Source organism: Pseudorasbora parva, chromosome 5 (genome assembly GCF_024679245.1).
Source record: "Pseudorasbora parva isolate DD20220531a chromosome 5, ASM2467924v1, whole genome shotgun sequence".
Taxonomy (NCBI): Eukaryota; Metazoa; Chordata; class Actinopteri; order Cypriniformes; family Gobionidae; genus Pseudorasbora; species Pseudorasbora parva.
Window position 1 is genome coordinate 50,338,115 of NC_090176.1, and position 19,755 is coordinate 50,357,869.

The window sequence follows — 19,755 nt, forward strand, 5'->3', positions numbered from 1 at the left end:
GTCTGATGTGTTGATGAATGATGGTCTGATGTGTTGATGAATGATGGTCTGATGTGTTGATGAATGATGGTCTGATGTGTTGATGAATGATGGTCTGATGTGTTGATGAATGATGGTCTGATGTGTTGATGAATGATGGTCTGATGTGTTGATGAATGATGGTCTGATGTGTTGATGAATGATGGTGTGCTGTGTTGATGAATGATGGTCTGATGTGTTGATGAATGATGGTCAGATGTGTTGATGAATGATGGTCTGATGTGTTGATGAATGATGGTCTGATGTGTTGATGAATGATGATGTGATGTGTTGATGAATGATGGTCTGATGTGTTGATGAATGATGGTCTGATGTGTTGATGAATGATGATGTGATGTGTTGATGAATGATGGTCTGATGTGTTGATGAATGATGGTCTGATGTGTTGATGAATGATGGTCTGATGTGTTGATGAATGATGATGTGATGTGTTGATGAATGATGGTCTGATGTGTTGATGAATGATGGTCTGATGTGTTGATGAATGATGATGTGATGTGTTGATGAATGATGGTCTGATGTGTTGATGAATGATGGTCAGATGTGTTGATGAATGATGGTCAGATGTGTTGATGAATGATGGTCTGATGTGTTGATTAATGATGGTCAGATGTTTTGATGAATGATGGTCTGATGTGTTGATGAATGATGGTCTGATGTGTTGATGAATGATGATGTGATGTGTTGATGAATGATGGTCTGATGTGTTGATGAATGATGATGTGATGTGTTGATGAATGATGGTCTGATGTGTTGATGAGTGATGGTCTGATGTGTTGATGAATGATGGTCTGATGTGTTGATGAATGATGATGTGATGTGTTGATGAATGATGGTCAGATGTGTTGATGAATGATGGTCTGATGTGTTGATGAATGATGGTCAGATGTGTTGATTAATGATGGTCAGATGTTTTGATGAATGATGGTCTGATGTGTTGATGAATGATGGTCTGATGTGTTGATGAATGATGATGTGATGTGTTGATGAATGATGGTCTGATGTGTTGATGAATGATGATGTGATGTGTTGATGAATGATGGTCTGATGTGTTGATAAGTGATGGTCTGATGTGTTGATGAATGATGGTCAGATGTGTTGATGAATGATGGTCAGATGTGTTGATTAATGATGGTCAGATGTTTTGATGAATGATGGTCTGATGTGTTGATGAATGATGGTCTGATGTGTTGATGAATGATGATGTGATGTGTTGATGAATGATGGTCTGATGTGTTGATGAATGATGGTGTGCTGTGTTGATGAATGATGGTCTGATGTGTTGATGAATGATGGTCTGATGTGTTGATGAATGATGGTCTGATGTGTTGATGAATGATGGTGTGCTGTGTTGATGAATGATGGTGTGATGTGTTGATGAATGATGGTCTGATGTGTTGATGAATGATGGTCAGATGTGTTGATGAATGATGGTGTGATGTGTTGATGAATGATGGTCTGATGTGTTGATGAATGATGGTCTGATGTGTTGATGAATGATGGTCTGATGTGTTGATGAATGATGGTCTGATGTGTTGATGAATGATGATGTGATGTGTTGATGAATGATGGTCTGATGTGTTGATGAATGATGGTCTGATGTGTTGATGAATGATGATGTGATGTGTTGATGAATGATGGTCAGATGTGTTGATGAATGATGGTGTGCTGTGTTGATGAATGATGGTCTGATGTGTTGATGAATGATGGTCTGATGTGTTGATGAATGATGGTCTGATGTGTTGATGAATGATGGTCTGATGTGTTGATGAATGATGGTGTGCTGTGTTGATGAATGATGGTCTGATGTGTTGATGAATGATGGTCTGATGTGTTGATGAATGATGATGTGATGTGTTGATGAATGATGGTGTGCTGTGTTGATGAATGATGGTCTGATGTGTTGATGAATGATGGTCTGATGTGTTGATGAATGATGGTCTGATGTGTTGATGAATGATGGTGTGATGTGTTGATGAATGATGGTCTGATGTGTTGATGAATGATGGTCTGATGTGTTGATGAATGATGGTGTGATGTGTTGATGAATGATGGTCAGATGTGTTGATGAATGATGATGTGATGTGTTGATGAATGATGATGTGATGTGTTGATGAATGATGGTCTGATGTGTTGATGAATGATGATGTGATGTGTTGATGAATGATGGTCTGATGTGTTGATGAATGATGATGTGATGTGTTGATGAATGATGGTGTGATGTGTTGATGAATGATGGTCTGATGTGTTGATGAATGATGGTCTGATGTGTTGATGAATGATGGTCTGATGTGTTGATGAATGATGGTCTGATGTGTTGATGAATGATGGTGTGATGTGTTGATGAATGATGGTGTGCTGTGTTGATGAATGATGGTCTGATGTGTTGATGAATGATGGTCAGATGTGTTGATGAATGATGGTCTGATGTGTTGATGAATGATGGTCAGATGTGTTGATGAATGATGGTCTGATGTGTTGATGAATGATGGTCTGATGTGTTGATGAATGATGGTCTGATGTGTTGATGAATGATGGTCTGATGTGTTGATGAATGATGGTCTGATGTGTTGATGAATGATGGTCTGATGTGTTGATGAATGATGGTGTGCTGTGTTGATGAATGATGGTCTGATGTGTTGATGAATGATGGTCAGATGTGTTGATGAATGATGGTCTGATGTGTTGATGAATGATGGTCTGATGTGTTGATGAATGATGATGTGATGTGTTGATGAATGATGGTCTGATGTGTTGATGAATGATGGTCTGATGTGTTGATGAATGATGATGTGATGTGTTGATGAATGATGGTCTGATGTGTTGATGAATGATGGTCTGATGTGTTGATGAATGATGGTCTGATGTGTTGATGAATGATGATGTGATGTGTTGATGAATGATGGTCTGATGTGTTGATGAATGATGGTCTGATGTGTTGATGAATGATGATGTGATGTGTTGATGAATGATGGTCTGATGTGTTGATGAATGATGGTCAGATGTGTTGATGAATGATGGTCAGATGTGTTGATGAATGATGGTCAGATGTGTTGATGAATGATGGTCAGATGTGTTGATTAATGATGGTCAGATGTTTTGATGAATGATGGTCTGATGTGTTGATGAATGATGGTCTGATGTGTTGATGAATGATGATGTGATGTGTTGATGAATGATGGTCTGATGTGTTGATGAATGATGATGTGATGTGTTGATGAATGATGGTCTGATGTGTTGATGAGTGATGGTCTGATGTGTTGATGAATGATGGTCAGATGTGTTGATGAATGATGGTCAGATGTGTTGATTAATGATGGTCAGATGTTTTGATGAATGATGGTCTGATGTGTTGATGAATGATGGTCTGATGTGTTGATGAATGATGATGTGATGTGTTGATGAATGATGGTGTGATGTGTTGATGAATGATGGTCTGATGTGTTGATGAATGATGATGTGATGTGTTGATGAATGATGGTCTGATGTGTTGATGAATGATGGTGTGCTGTGTTGATGAATGATGGTCTGATGTGTTGATGAATGATGGTGTGATGTGTTGATGAATGATGGTCAGATGTGTTGATGAATGATGGTCAGATGTGTTGATGAATGATGGTCTGATGTGTTGATGAATGATGGTGTGATGTGTTGATGAATGATGGTCTGATGTGTTGATGAATGATGGTCAGATGTGTTGATGAATGATGGTCTGATGTGTTGATGAATGATGGTCTGATGTGTTGATGAATGATGGTCTGATGTGTTGATGAATGATGGTGTGCTGTGTTGATGAATGATGGTGTGATGTGTTGATGAATGATGGTGTGATGTGTTGATGAATGATGGTGTGATGTGTTGATGAATGATGGTCTGATGTGTTGATGAATGATGGTCTGATGTGTTGATGAATGATGGTCTGATGTGTTGATGAATGATGGTCAGATGTGTTGATGAATGATGGTCTGATGTGTTGATGAATGATGGTCTGATGTGTTGATGAATGATGGTGTGCTGTGTTGATGAATGATGGTGTGATGTGTTGGTGTAGTTTCAGAGCAGCAGGATGGAGGGCACAGGAAACACTGGACAAAGCGTCTGCCGGAGACGCTCCTGAACGCTCTGGCTCAAGCTCAGCTCACCGACTGCAGTGCCGGTACTTTACATTCACAAGGGAAAGTGTTGCCTACTCTTTTTAAGTAGCTAAAACCTGCCCAAAAAGTCGCTAAATGTCACTAGATGACGTCATGCGGCAATTAACATATCCGGTACGTCACCACGGCCCGCCTAATGTGTCTTCTCTCCTAATCCGTGCTCACTTACTCTAATTTAAAATAATATAACACAGCCGACTGTCCAATAAATATGTTTTCATATTTCTATTTTTGTCATACAATAGAAGGGGCATGATATAGTGAATTACAAATAAATATTTGTCTGTGTAAAATCTGAATTGAGAAACTGGATGAACTACAGCTCTGTGATCATGAGTAATAATATACTGTAAGTGATGAGCACTAGAGAAGAATGGAACTTATAACGGGTCAAACTAATGTTTTTAAATATAAAACAAAGGAAGCAGATAACGTTACGTGATCTCGCGCTGGCAGGACAGTGCTGGCGAGTGGCGACATTTTTTTTCAAAACGTCGCTAGATTTGATGCTAGTTGCTTTTTTGAAGAAAAAAAAGTCACTAAAGGGGTCTAAAAAGTCACTAGAGGGGTCTAAAAAGTCCAAGTCACTAGAGGGGTCTAAAAAGTTCAAGTCACTAGAGGGGTCTAAAAAGTCACTAAAGGTGTCTAAAAAAGTCACTAGAGAGGTCTAAAAAGTCACCAGAGGGGTCTAAAAAGTCACTAGATGGGTCTAAAAAGTCACTAGAGGGGTCTAAAAAGTCACTAAAGGTGTCTAAAAAGTCACTGGAGAGGTCTAAAAAGTCACCAGAGGGGTCTAAAAAGTCACTAGAGGGGTCTAAAAAGTCACTAGAGGGGTCTAAAAAGTTCAAGTCACTAGAGGGGTCTAAAAAGTCACTAGAGGGGTCTAAAAAGTTCAAGTCACTAGAGGGGTCTAAAAAGTCACTAGAGGGGTCTAAAAAGTTCAAGTCACTAGAGGGATCTAAAAAGTCACTAGAGGGGTCTAAAAAGTTCAAGTCACTAGAGGGGTCTAAAAAGTCACTAGAGGGTCTAAAAAGTCACTAGAGGGGTCTAAAAAGTCACTAGAGGAGTCTAAAAAGTTCAAGTCACTAGAGGGGTCTAAAAAGTCACTAGAGGGGTCTAAAAAGTTCAAGTCACTAGAGGGGTCTAAAAAGTCACTAGAGGGGTCTAAAAAGTTCAAGTCACTAGAGGGGTCTAAAAAGTCACTAAAGGGGTCTAAAAAGTCACTAGAGGGGTCTAAAAAGTCACTAAAGGGGTCTAAAAAGTCACAAGAGGGGTCTAAAAAGTCACTAGAGTGGTCTAAATAGTCACTAGAGGGGTCTAAAAAGTCACTAGAGGGGTCTAAAAAGTCACTAAAGTCACTAGAGGGGTCTAAAAAGTCCAAGTCACTAGAGGGGTCTAAAAAGTTCAAGTCACTAGAGGGGTCTAAAAAGTTCAAATCACTAGAGGGGTCTAAAAAGTCACTAAAGGTGTCTAAAAAGTCACTAGAGAGGTCTAAAAAGTCACCAGAGGGGTCTAAAAAGTCACTAGAGGGGTCTAAAAAGTTCAAGTCACTAGAGGGGTCTAAAAAGTTCAAGTCACTAGAGGGGTCTAAAAAGTCACTAGAGGAGTCTAAAAAGTTCAAGTCACTAGAGGGGTCTAAAAAGTCACTAGAGGGGTCTAAAAAGTTCAAGTCACTAGAGGGGTCTAAAAAGTCACTAAAGGGGTCTAAAAAGTCACTAAAGGGGTCTAAAAAGTCACAAGAGGGGTCTAAAAAGTCACTAAAGTCACTAGAGGGGTCTAAAAAGTCCAAGTCACTAGAGGGGTCTAAAAAGTTCAAGTCACTAGAGGGGTCTAAAAAGTCACTAAAGGGGTCTAAAAAGTTCAAGTCACTAGAGGGGTCTAAAAAGTCACTAAAGGGGTCTAAAAAGTCACTAGAGGGGTCTAAAAAGTCCAAGTCACTAGAGGGGTCTAAAAAGTCACTAAAGGTGTCTAAAAAGTCACTAGAGAGGTCTAAAAAGTCACCAGAGGGGTCTAAAAAGTTCAAGTCACTAGAGGGGTCTAAAAAGTCACTAGAGGGGTCTAAAAAGTTCAAGTCACTAGAGGGGTCTAAAAAGACACTAGAGGGGTCTAAAAAGTTCAAGTCACTAGAGGGGTCTAAAAAGTCACTAGAGGGGTCTAAAAAGTCACTAGAGGAGTCTAAAAAGTTCAAGTCACTAGAGGGGTCTAAAAAGTCACTAGAGGGGTCTAAAAAGTCCAAGTCACTAGAGGGGTCTAAACAGTCACTAGAGGGGTCTAAAAAGTTCAAGTCACTAGAGGGGTCTAAAAAGTCACTAGAGGGGTCTAAAAAGTCACTAGAGGGGTCTAAAAAGTCACAAGAGGGGTCTAAAAAGTCACTAGAGGGGTCTAAAAAGTCACTAAAGGGGTCTAAATAGTCACTAGAGGGGTCTAAAAAGTCACTAGAGGGGTCTAAAGAGTCACTAGAGGAGTCTAAAAAGTCACTAAAGGGGTCTAAAAAGTCACTAGAGGGGTCTAAAAAGTCACTAGAGGGGTCTAAAAAGTCCAAGTCACTAGAGGGGTCTAAAAAGTCAGTAGAGGGGTCTAAAAAGTCACTAGAGGGGTCTAAATAGTCACTAGAGGGGTCTAAAAAGTCCAAGTCACTAGAGGGGTCTAAAAAGTCACTAAAGGTGTCTAAAAAGTCACTAGAGAGGTCTAAAAAGTCACCAGAGGGGTCTAAAAAGTTCAAGTCACTAGAGGGGTCTAAAAAGGCACTAGAGGGGTCTAAAAAGTTCAAGTCACTAGAGGGGTCTAAAAAGTCACTAGAGGGGTCTAAAAAGTTCAAGTCACTAGAGGGGTCTAAAAAGTTCAAGTCACTAGAGGGGTCTAAAAAGTCACTAGAGGGGTCTAAAAAGTCACTAGAGGAGTCTAAAAAGTTCAAGTCACTAGAGGGGTCTAAAAAGTCACTAGAGGGGTCTAAAAAGTCCAAGTCACTAGAGGGGTCTAAACAGTCACTAGAGGGGTCTAAAAAGTTCAAGTCACTAGAGGGGTCTAAAAAGTCACTAGAGGGGTCTAAAAAGTCACTAGAGGGGTCTAAAAAGTCACAAGAGGGGTCTAAAAAGTCACTAGAGGGGTCTAAAAAGTCACTAGAGGGGTCTAAAAAGTCACTAAAGGGGTCTAAATAGGCACTAGAGGGGTCTAAAAAGTCACTAGAGGGGTCTAAAGAGTCACTAGAGGGGTCTAAAAAGTCACTAGAGGGGTCTAAAAAGTCACTAGAGGGGTCTAAAATGTCCAAGTCACTAGAGGGGTCTAAAAAGTCACTAGAGGGGTCTAAAAAGTCACTAGAGGGGTCTAAATAGTCACTAGAGGGGTCTAAATAGTCACTAGAGGGGTCTAAAAAGTCACTAGAGGAGTCTAAAAAGTCCAAGTCACTAGAGGGGTCTAAAAAGTCACTAGAGGGGTCTAAAAAGTCCAAGTCACTAGAGGGGTCTAAAAAGTCACTAGAGGGGTCTAAAAAGTCCAAGTCACTAGAGGGGTCTAAAAAGTCACTAGAGGGGTCTAAAAAGTCACTAGAGGGGTCTAAATAGTCACTAGAGGGGTCTAAATAGTCACTAGAGGGGTCTAAAAAGTCACTAGAGGAGTCTAAAAAGTCCAAGTCACTAGAGGGGTCTAAAAAGTCACTAGAGGGGTCTAAAAAGTCACTAGAGGGGTCTAAAAAGTCCAAGTCACTAGAGGGGTCTACTAGAGGGGTCTAAAAAGTCCAAGTCACTAGAGGGGTCTAAAAAGTCACTAGAGGGGTCTAAAAAGTCCAAGTCACTAGAGGGGTCTAAAAAGTCACTAGAGGGGTCTAAAAAGTCCAAGTCACTAGAGGGGTCTAAAAAGTCACTAGAGGGGTCTAAAAAGTCCAAGTCACTAGAGGGGTCTACTAGAGGGGTCTAAAAAGTCCAAGTCACTAGAGGGGTCTAAAAAGTCCAAGTCACTAGAGGGGTCTAAAAAGTCACTAGAGGAGTCTAAAAAGTTCAAGTCACTAGAGGGGTCTAAAAAGTCACTAGAGGGGTCTAAAAAGTCACTCAATATGGCAACACTTAAAATAATAGTCTTTGAACCTTTAGACGATAATGCAATGCAATATAAGTATTTTAATGCATTAATTATGCACCTTATAATGTATTGTATGATCTCATGAATAACTATACCCACAGTTATAATGCATTATACTACTCATATATTACACCTTTAGAAAGCATAATGCATTAAAACACAACAAACAAGCGCATAAAACAAATCTTTTTTTCTTTTATGTTTTGCATCATATTTGATACATCAGCCTTTTCTGACTCATTTAGTAAGAAATAGTGAGAATATGGAGAAAATAACACGTTTTATTTAGATTCAAAGTGAGCAAAAATATGTAATTTGCAGATTGTGATATTTATTGCCAAAAAGTGTTTTATGCTTAGCAAAAATAATACTTTTTACTCATTACAATTTCATGAAGACTTAAAATTACAAAGTACGAATGTCATATTTTCTAAAATAGTTTTTTTCTTTATCTTAATGTGACTGATAGACGAGGGTTGGTAAATGATGACATATTTGAACATTGAACTTTAGGAATGTGTTCTTATAATAACCATCGCTCACGATTAGTCTTGTTTATTGACCAAAATCTGCGATATTCAAATATCAAACCACTGTAAAATCAGCTGATGAGAACATTGTAATTTTTGACAGGTTTCTTTACCGTTTAGATTTATTTTCAGTGGTGAAATGGAGCAAAAACAGTTCATATTGACAATTCATTGTGTCGTTTAATATTAACCTAAACATAACATTTGTTATTGATTTATTATTTATGTACCATCAGATAAAGTAATGATGACCCTTAAATGAGGACCGCTGATATTTATGCCTTTATCACTGATCTCATGACACAGGAAGAAACAACAGGAATCACTGAGGTTGAAACGGGTTTAATGGTGTGTGTGTGTGTGTGTGTGTGTGTGTGTGTGTGCGTGTGTGTGTCATTCACTCAGAGACACTGATAGCATCAGAGGAGAAGAGTCTGACAGAGGAAGAGCGGGATGAAAATGAGAGCGATGAAGAGGTGGATAAAGAGCGTCTGGAGCCTCGATCAGATGATGAGGACACGTAAGTGAGACACACACACACCAGACGTTTGATTCCACGCACACAGAGAGAGTTCAGACGTTTGATTCCCCGTGACTGACGTCTGTTTCCCATCAGGAACTTTGAGGAGTCGGAGGACGAGCTGAGGGAGGAAGTGTCCGACTCCATGAGGAACCTCCTCATCATCACACAGGACGAGGACACACACACAGATGGAGCGCCACAGGAGGAAGTGACTGATGAGAGTGGTTTCCCAGATTACCAGAAAAACACGGTGGAGTGACGGAATCCTCCTGTCTTTCTTTTGTAACGTTCATGCTGCTATATATTACACACACACACACATATATATATATATATATATATGAGATATATGTGACCCTGGAGCTCAACACCAGTCCTGCGTCTCCTGGTTATATCTGTGGTAATAACCAACAATACATCATATGGGTCAGAATTATACACATGAAGATATGATGTAAATTTCCTACTGTAAATATATCAAAAATGTATTATTAGTAGTAATATGCATTGCTAAGGACTTTATTTGGACAAATTTAAAGGAGATTTTCTCAATAGATCGATTTTTTTGCACCCTTAGATTCCAGATTATCAAATAGTGTCCAATCCTTACAAACCAAACATCAATGGACATGGAAAATTATGTATACATCACAATTATAAGAAATTCACTGACTGGTTTTGTGGTCCAGGTTCACGTGTGTGTGTGTGTGTGTGTGTGTGTGTGTATATATATATATATATATATATATATATATATATATATATATATATATATATATATATATATATATATATATATATATATATATATATATATATATATATATATATATATATATATATACACACTACCAATCAAAAGTTTAGAATACATTTTATGTTTTTAGTCTCCTCTGCTCATCAAGGCTGCCTTTATTTGATCATAAATACAGTAAAACAGAGGAATATTCCTCCAGTGTAGATCATCTGTTCTCTATGTGGATATATAGTAAAGTGTGATTTATTCCTGTGATCAAAGCTGAATTTATCATTATTACTCCAGTCTTCAGAGTCACATGAGCCTTCACTAATCATTCTCATAGGAGGATCTGAACACACAGTTGTGATTATTATCAGTGTTGAAAACAGTCACGCTGCAGATGTTTTGAAAGTCTCCACTGAAGTTACTGATTCAGTGTTTGATTCATTGAAATGAATTGATTCATGATTCAGTGAACATGTTCATTCACATCATTACTCTGAATCTGTCATTTTCATATATTAAAATGTTTTAATATATGATGTTAAAGATTGCTGTTCATGGATATGTATTGGTGTATTTAAATGAAAATGACTAAATATATGTAACCAAGACTATTTGAACTGTATTTTACTTTTTACATGAAACATTTTGTATCTACTTTACACTGATTGATTCATATGATGCTTCCTCTGACTGGAGAATATTATTCTCCACATAACTTCAGCAAATACACGACATCTTTCCTTTTATTTTACCATTTACTGTAAAGTGAGAATGAAAGTATAGTTTTTTTCCCCGTGGATTGTATTTGTCTGTGAAAGTGTTTTGGAGAAGTGTAACTAACTCAGTGTCCATCAGAAGAATAAAGGTGTTGTCTGATCACGGTCATTTTATTTATAAAGCACATTTACAACAGCCATTCGACTGACCAAAGGGCTTTACAAAACAGCCCGATAAAAGTCAAAGGGGGAAAAAAGGAAAATAGAAGGAAAGTAATACAAATTAAATATCGAGACAGAGATGCCAAAGCGGTGATAGAATCAGAATGTGGGAGGTGGCAATAGCATTAGCAGACAAAAACAATAAATTGTATATATATATATATATATAGAAAAACTGAATTGGCAGAACAATAGCAGACTAGGAAAGGACAAGAGAGATAAATACAGAACAAATTTAGGCAATAACATAATACAGCAAAAAAAGCAAAAAGTCTAACTCAATATCAAATGGTAAGAATGAAGTGATGAATTAAAAGTGTCAAGGAAAGCGATAACAGAACACAACAGACAGTGCAAAACAGTCAAAAAGCTTGAGAAAACACAAACGTTTTTAACAGAGACTTAAAAACTGACAGAGTATTAGCCATTCTAGTCTCTAAGGGCAGGATGAGAGTCCTGTGCTTGAGTCTAACACGAGGGCCTGCCAGCAGAGCCGGTCGATCTGGACGAATGGATGGATTATAAAGACCAGACAGCCGGGAGATAAGTCATGCAGAGATTAAATAACAAACGTGAGAATTTTAAAACCAATTCTCTGTCGAACCGACAGCCAGTGTAGAGATTTAAGAACCGGCGAAATGTGTTCATATTTGTTATCACTGTAAAAAATGTTTTAGAAAATAAGTTACCTTACAATTTTGAGTTCATTGAAATTAAATTTTTTGAGTTAATACATGAACATTTTTTGAGATTCGACAACCTTTATTAAAATATTATTAAAAGATTGTGTAAGCATATTGGGTAATTGTGTTTTATTTCTGATGACGCAGTGAAATAGTGCTATTTTCATGATTTATCATTTTTTTTATGTGGTTCAGATACAATAATATTTTGATTTAATATTTATTAAACAAATTTCCTTCATTGTATCAACTCAAATTTTTAATTTCAATAAACTCAACATTTTAGGGCAACCATGTTACTTGTTTTTTTAAGTTAAACCAACATTTTTTTTTTACAGTGTACACAGTGTACAGTCTAGCCGCAGCATTTTGGATTAATTGTAAACAAGCAATTTGAGAGCTTGCTATCCCGCAATATAAAGATTTGCAGTAGTCAGCCTAGATGTGATAAATGCTTTTTAGACAGTGGACGAAGCTGGTAGAAACGTGTACTGATTACGGACGAAATTTGTTTGTAAAATGTTTAGATGCTGATCAACCAGAACACCTAGGCTCTGCACACCTGGGGATTTAAAAGATGATAGACTCTTTAAATCAGGGCTTATACACTAGTGATGTTAGATTCTTGAGTGAATCGTTCTTTTGAGCCGGTTCACTAATCGAACTGAATCAAACTTTAGTACCAAGACGCAAAAGCCGAAGTAGCACGGCCTGACTGAAAAAGAACCGGTTCAAACATCTGTCGAAGTTTGCCGAGGATTTCCGAGGCGACGATTATTGAGTTGAGGACGCAAGTCTGAGGCACGTAGACTACTGGAAATATACTTATGATGACTACTGTTATTAAATAACATTTCATTAAAACACGCAAAAAAACTAATTTTACTGTAATTTATTGTGCATTCAGATTATTGTTACGCAAAATTTATACGTTTACTATATAAGACTGGATTATTCTTTCTATATAGTTACTTAGACATGTAACATATCCGTGTTTGTTGATCAGTGCCTGTAACGTAAGCTGCAGTTGCACAATTTTCAGTCGAATCCGACGCGACGGATAAATTAATTAACTGAACACAACACCATTGAGAGAATGAAAGGCAAAAATCAGAAAATCCACTCACGCAAAAAATTTGATTGTTTCAATATGCATTGATAGCTACAGATTTTTTTTTTTATGTTCCCTTGATATAACATGACACAGAGAAATATATTAAAAAGCATAAAAGAAATGCATAGTGAACTCATTGCATGATTACACACGTCAGGAACTTACGAATCGGCTTATTGAGCCGGGTCATTGAGCCGAACTGTCCGAGAAGAACCGGTTCGCAGAAATGAACTTTGCATCACTATTATACACTGAGAGTTGAGTCAAACACTGACGCTGTGAGTCCTGGAGCTGCGGAGACACGCCGGAGAACAGCAGCAGAAGAGGACGGGCACAAACTGAAGGCCAAACACAGCCTGAACCGGACGGATGAGCTTCAGCCCCGGCCCGAACATGGGTCCTGAACAAGCGTCACACACACCAGCTCTGAGAACACACACACACACAAGCATTATACAGTGTGTTTATCACTTTACTAAACAAACCTTGATGATTCACTCATCAAAAAAAAAAAATGTTTGAATGAAATGGTTGTCAATTATTCACTCATCCAAAATAAAATAAAAAATTAATGAATTGGGTTAGTCAATGGTTCACTCATTAAATAAATAAATATTGGAATTCATCGGTTGAGTTAATGGTTCACTCATCAAAAAACAATGTTTAATTAATCAGGCGAATGATTATTCACTCATCAAAAAAATGTAAACAAATTTAATGAATCGGGTGTCAATGATTCACTCATCAAAAAAAAAAAAAGTTTGAATGAATCAGGTGTCAATGATTATTCACTCCTCCCAAAATAAAAAAGGAATTAATTGGGTTAGTCAATGATTCACTCATAAAATAAATAAATATTTGAATGAATCAGGTATCAATGATTCACTCATCCCCCCCCCCAAAAATGTTTAATTGATCAGGTGAGTCAATGATTCACCCATCAAATTTTTTTAATTTTTATTATAATGAATCAGGTGAATCAATGATTCACTCATCAAAAAAAAAAAAAATGGAATGAATTGGGTGTCAATAATTCACTCATCAAAAAAATTAATACATTTGAATGAATCGGGTGTCTTTGATTCACTCATCCCAATTTTTTTTTTTATTAATCAGGTGAGGCAATGATTCACTCATCAAAAAAAATTTGTTTGAATGAAATGGTTGTCAATTATTCACTCATCCAAAATAAAAATAAAAATAAAATTATGAATCGGGTGAGTCAATGATTCACTCATCCAAAATAAATAAAAAATTATGAATCGGGTGAGTCAATTATTCACTCATCCAAAATAAAAATAAAATTATGAATCAGGTTAGTCAATGATTCACTCATCCAAAATAAAATAAAAATTATGAATCGGGTGAGTCAATGATTCACTCATCCAAAATAAAAATAAAATTATGAATCGGGTGAGTCAATGATTCACTCATCCAAAATAAATAAAAAATTATGAATCGGGTGAGTCAATGATTCACTCATCCAAAATAAATAAAAAATTATGAATCGGGTGAGTCAATGATTCACTCATCTAAAATAAAAATAAAATTATGAATCGGGTGAGTCAATGATTCACTCATCCAAAATAAATAAAAAATTATGAATCGGGTGAGTCAATGATTCACTCATCCAAAATAAAAAAATTAATGAATTGGGTGAGTCAATGATTCACTCAACCAAATTTTTGTTGTTGAATGAATCAGGTTTCAATGATTATTCACTCATCCCCCCCAAAAAAATATTTCAATTAATCAGATGATTCACTCATCAAAAAAAAAGATTTGAAAGAAATGGGTTAGTCAATGGGTTAGTTTTTAATTGATCAGGTGTGTCAATGATTCACTCATCTTTTTTTTTTTTTACTTTTAATGAATCGGGTGTCAATGATTCACTAATCCCAATTTTTTTTTTATATGAATCAGGTGAGTCAATGATTCACTCATCAAAACAAAAATGTAAAATTTGAATGAATCGGGTGAGTCAATGATACACTTATCAAAAAAAAAAACAATTTGGGAAAAAATCGGGTGTCAATGATTCACTCCCCCAATTTTTTTTTTGAAATGAATCGGGTGAGTCAATGATTCACTCATCCAAAATAAAAAAATTAATGAATTGGGTGAGTCAATGATTCAATCATCCAAATTTTTTTTGTTGAATGAATCAGGTTTCAATGATTATTCACTCATCCCCCCCAAAAAAATATTTCAATTAATCAGATGATTCACTCATCAAAAAAAAGGATTTGAAAGAAATGGGTTAGTCAATGGGTTAGTTTTTAATTGATCAGGCGTGTCAATGATTCACTCATCAAAAAAAATTTATTTGAATGAATCAGGTGTCAATGATTATTCACTCATCCCCCCCCAAAAATATTTCAATTAATCAGGTGAGTCAATGATTCACTCATCAATTTTTTTTAAAACTTTTAATTAATCGGGTGTCAATGATTCACTAATCCCAATTTTTTTTGAATGAATCAGGTGAGTCAATGTTTCACTCATCCAAAATAAAAATAAAATTATGAATCAGGTTAGTCAATGATTCACTCATCCAAAATAAAATAAAAATTATGAATCGGGTGAGTCAATGATTCACTCATCCAAAATAAAATAAAAATTATGAATCGGGTGAGTCAATGATTCACTCATCCAAAATAAAAATAAAATTATGAATCGGGTGAGTCAATGATTCACTCATCCAAAATAAATAAAAAATTATGAATCGGGTGAGTCAATTATTCACTCATCCAAAATAAAAATAAAATTATGAATCAGGTTAGTCAATGATTCACTCATCCAAAATAAAATAAAAATTATGAATCGGGTGAGTCAATGATTCACTCATCCAAAATAAAAATAAAATTATGAATCGGGTGAGTCAATGATTCACTCATCCAAAATAAATAAAAAATTATGAATCGGGTGAGTCAATGATTCACTCATCCAAAATAAATAAAAAATTATGAATCGGGTGAGTCAATGATTCACTCATCTAAAATAAAAATAAAATTATGAATCGGGTGAGTCAATGATTCACTCATCCAAAATAAATAAAAAATTATGAATCGGGTGAGTCAATGATTCACTCATCCAAAATAAAAAAATTAATGAATTGGGTGAGTCAATGATTCACTCAACCAAATTTTTGTTGTTGAATGAATCAGGTTTCAATGATTATTCACTCATCCCCCCCAAAAAAATATTTCAATTAATCAGATGATTCACTCATCAAAAAAAAAGATTTGAAAGAAATGGGTTAGTCAATGGGTTAGTTTTTAATTGATCAGGTGTCAATGATTCACTCATCTTTTTTTTTTTTTTTTTTTTTTACTTTTAATGAATCGGGTGTCAATGATTCACTAATCCCAATTTTTTTTTTATATGAATCAGGTGAGTCAATGATTCACTCATCAAAACAAAAATGTAAAATTTGAATGAATCGGGTGAGTCAATGATACACTTACCAAAAAAAAAAACAATTTGGGAAAAAATCGGGTGTCAATGATTCACTCCCCCAATTTTTTTTTTGAAATGAATCGGGTGAGTCAATGATTCACTCATCCAAAATAAAAAAATTAATGAATTGGGTGAGTCAATGATTCAATCATCCAAATTTTTTTTGTTGAATGAATCAGGTTTCAATGATTATTCACTCATCCCCCCCAAAAAAATATTTCAATTAATCAGATGATTCACTCATCAAAAAAAAGGATTTGAAAGAAATGGGTTAGTCAATGGGTTAGTTTTTAATTGATCAGGCGTGTCAATGATTCACTCATCAAAAAAAATTTATTTGAATGAATCAGGTGTCAATGATTATTCACTCATCCCCCCCCAAAAATATTTCAATTAATCAGGTGAGTCAATGATTCACTCATCAATTTTTTTTAAAACTTTTAATTAATCGGGTGTCAATGATTCACTAATCCCAATTTTTTTTGAATGAATCAGGTGAGTCAATGTTTCACTCATCAAAAAAAAAAATTATTTGAATGAATCAGGTGAGTCAATGATTCACTCATCAATTTTTTTTAAAACTTTTAATGAATTGGGTGTCAATGATTCACTAATCCCAATTTTTTTTTTTTATGAATCAGGTGAGTCAATGATTCACTCAAAAAAAAAATGGAATGGAATGGAATGAATCGGGTGTCAATGATTCACTCATAAAAAATAAAAAAAAATAAAAAATGGAATGAATCAGGTGAGTCAATGATTCACTCATCAAAAAAAATTTTTTGAATGAATCAGGTGAGTCAATGATTCACTCATCAAAAAAAAAAAATTATTTGAATGAATCAGGTGTCAATGATTATTCACTCATCCCCCCAAAAAATATTTCAATTAATCAGGTGAGTCAATGATACACTCATCATTTTTTTTTTTACTTTTAAAGAATCGGGTGTCAATAATTCACTAATCCCAATTTTTTTTTATGAATCAGGTGAGTCAACGATTCACTCAAAAAAAATGGAATGGAATGAATCGGGTGTCAATGATTCACTCATAAAAAAAAAAAAATGGAATGAATCAGGTGAGTCAATGATTCACTCATCAAAACAAAAAATTTAAATTTGAATGAATCGGGGGAGTCAATGATACACTCATCCAAAATAAAAAAAATGTATGAATCGGGTGAGTCAATGATTCACTCATCCAAAATAAAATAAAAATTATGAATCAGGTGAGTCAATGATTCACTCATCCAAAATAAAAAAATTAATGAATCAGGTGAGTCAATGATTCACTCATCCAAAATAAAAAAAAATTATGAATCAGGTGAGTCAATGATTCACTCATCCAAAATAAAAAAATTAATGAATCAGGTGAGTCAATGATACACTCATCCAAAATAAAAAAAATGTATGAATCGGGTGAGTCAATGATTCACTCATCAAAAAAAAAAGATTTGAAAGAAATGGGTTAGTCAATGGGTTAGTTTTTAATTGATCAGGTGTGTCAATGATTCACTCATCAAAAAAAAATTATTTGAATGAATCAGGTGTCAATGATTATTCACTCATCCCCCCCAAAAAATATTTCAATTAATCTGGTGAGTCAATGATTCACTCATCATTTTTTTTTTTTTTTTTTACTTTTAATGAATCGGGTGTCAATAATTCACTAATCCCAATTTTTTTTTTTATGAATCAGGTGAGTCAATGATTCACTCAAAAAAAAAATGGAATGGAATGAATCAGGTGTCAATGATTCACTCATAAAAGAAATTTAAAAAAAAATGGAATGAATCAGGTGAGTCAATGATTCACTCATTCAAAATAAAAAAAAATTATGAATCGGGTGAGTCAATGATTCACTCATCTAAAATAAAAAAATTAATGAATCGGGTGAGTCAATGATTCACTCATCCAAAATAAAAAAAAAATTATGAATCAGGTGAGTCAATGATTCACTCATCGAAAATAAAAAAAATTAATGAATCGGGTGAGTCAATGATTCACTCATCCAAATTTTTTTGTTGAATGAATCAGGTTTCAATGATTATTCACTCATCCCCCCCCAAAAAAATATTTCAATTAATCAGGTGATTCACTCATCAAAAAAAAAGATTTGAAAGAAATGGGTTAGTCAATGGGTTAGTTTTTAATTGATCAGGTGTGTCAATGATTCACTCATCAAAAAAATTTTATTTGAATGAATCAGGTGTCAATGATTATTCACTCATCCCCCCCAAAAAAATATTTCAAGAAATCAGATGATTCACTCATCAAAAAAAAAAGATTTGAAAGAAATGGGTTAGTCAATGGGTTAGTTTTTAATTGATCAGGTGAGTCAATGATTCACTCAATTTTTTTTTTTTACTTTTAATGAATCGGGTGTCAATAATTCACTAATCCCAATTTTTTTTTTATGAATCAGGTGAGTCAATGATTCACTCAAAAAAAAATGGAATGGAATGAATCAGGTGTCAATGATTCATTTATAAAAGAAAAAAAAATGGAATGAATCAGGTGAGTCAATGATTCACTCATCCAAAATAAAAAAAAATTATGAATCGGGTGAGTCAATGATTCACTCATCAAAAAAAAAAGATTTGAAAGAAATGGGTTAGTCAATGGGTTAGTTTTTAATTGATCAGGTGTGTCAATGATTCACTCATCAAAAAAAATTTATTTGAATGAATCAGGTGTCAATGATTATTCACTCATCCCCCCCAAAAAATATTTCAATTAATCAGGTGAGTCAATGATTCACTCAAAAAAAAAATGGAATGGAATGAATCAGGTGTCAATGATTCACTCATAAAAGAAATTTTTAAAAAAAATGGAATGAATCAGGTGAGTCAATGATTCACTCATCCAAAATAAAAAAAAATTATGAATCGGGTGAGTCAATGATTCACTCATCTAAAATAAAAAAATTAATGAATCGGGTGAGTCAATGATTCACTCATCCAAAATAAAAAAAAATTATGAATCAGGTGAGTCAATGATTCACTCATCGAAAATAAAAAAAAATAATGAATCGGGTGAGTCAATGATTCACTCATCCAAAATTTTTTTGTTGAATGAATCAGGTTTCAATGATTATTCACTCATCCCCCCCCAAAAAATATTTCAATTAATCAGGTGATTCACTCATCAAAAAAAAAGATTTGAAAGAAATGGGTTAGTCAATGGGTTAGTTTTTAATTGATCAGGTGTGTCAATGATTCACTCATCAAATTTTTTTTATTTGAATGAATCAGGTGTCAATGATTATTCACTCATCCCCCCCAAAAAATATTTCAATTAATCAGATGATTCCCTCTTAAAAAAAAAAGATTTGAAAGAAATGGGTTAGTCAATGGGTTAGTTTTTAATTGATCAGGTGTGTCAATGATTCACTCATCAAAAAAAATGTATTTGAATGAATCAGGTGTCAATGATTATTCACTCATCCCCCCCAAAAAATATTTCAATTAATCAGGTGAGTCAATGATTCACTCATC

At 35.0% G+C, this 19,755-nt stretch overlaps 2 protein-coding genes across 3 annotated transcripts in view; one reads left to right on the forward strand and one right to left on the reverse strand.

Moving 5' to 3' along the window:
- Positions 1 to 10,009, forward strand: part of LOC137076200 (serine/threonine-protein kinase Nek5) — a 37,302-nt gene extending 27,293 nt beyond the window's left edge. For both annotated transcript variants that reach the window (XM_067445134.1, XM_067445135.1), the window contains exons 18-20: positions 4,091 to 4,195; positions 9,203 to 9,317; positions 9,414 to 10,009. In XM_067445134.1, the coding sequence (XP_067301235.1) occupies positions 4,091 to 4,195; positions 9,203 to 9,317; positions 9,414 to 9,579 (386 nt within the window). In that variant the 3' untranslated portion in view covers positions 9,580 to 10,009. The remainder of the gene's footprint in view (positions 1 to 4,090; positions 4,196 to 9,202; positions 9,318 to 9,413) is intronic.
- Positions 10,010 to 10,947: 938 nt separating this feature from the next.
- The window catches only part of LOC137075735 (leucine-rich repeat-containing protein 63), a 41,034-nt gene continuing 32,226 nt past the window's right edge, over positions 10,948 to 19,755 (reverse strand). The window contains exon 10 of the mRNA XM_067444657.1: positions 10,948 to 13,226. Coding sequence (XP_067300758.1) covers positions 13,064 to 13,226 — 163 coding nt within the window. The 3' untranslated portion in view covers positions 10,948 to 13,063. The remainder of the gene's footprint in view (positions 13,227 to 19,755) is intronic.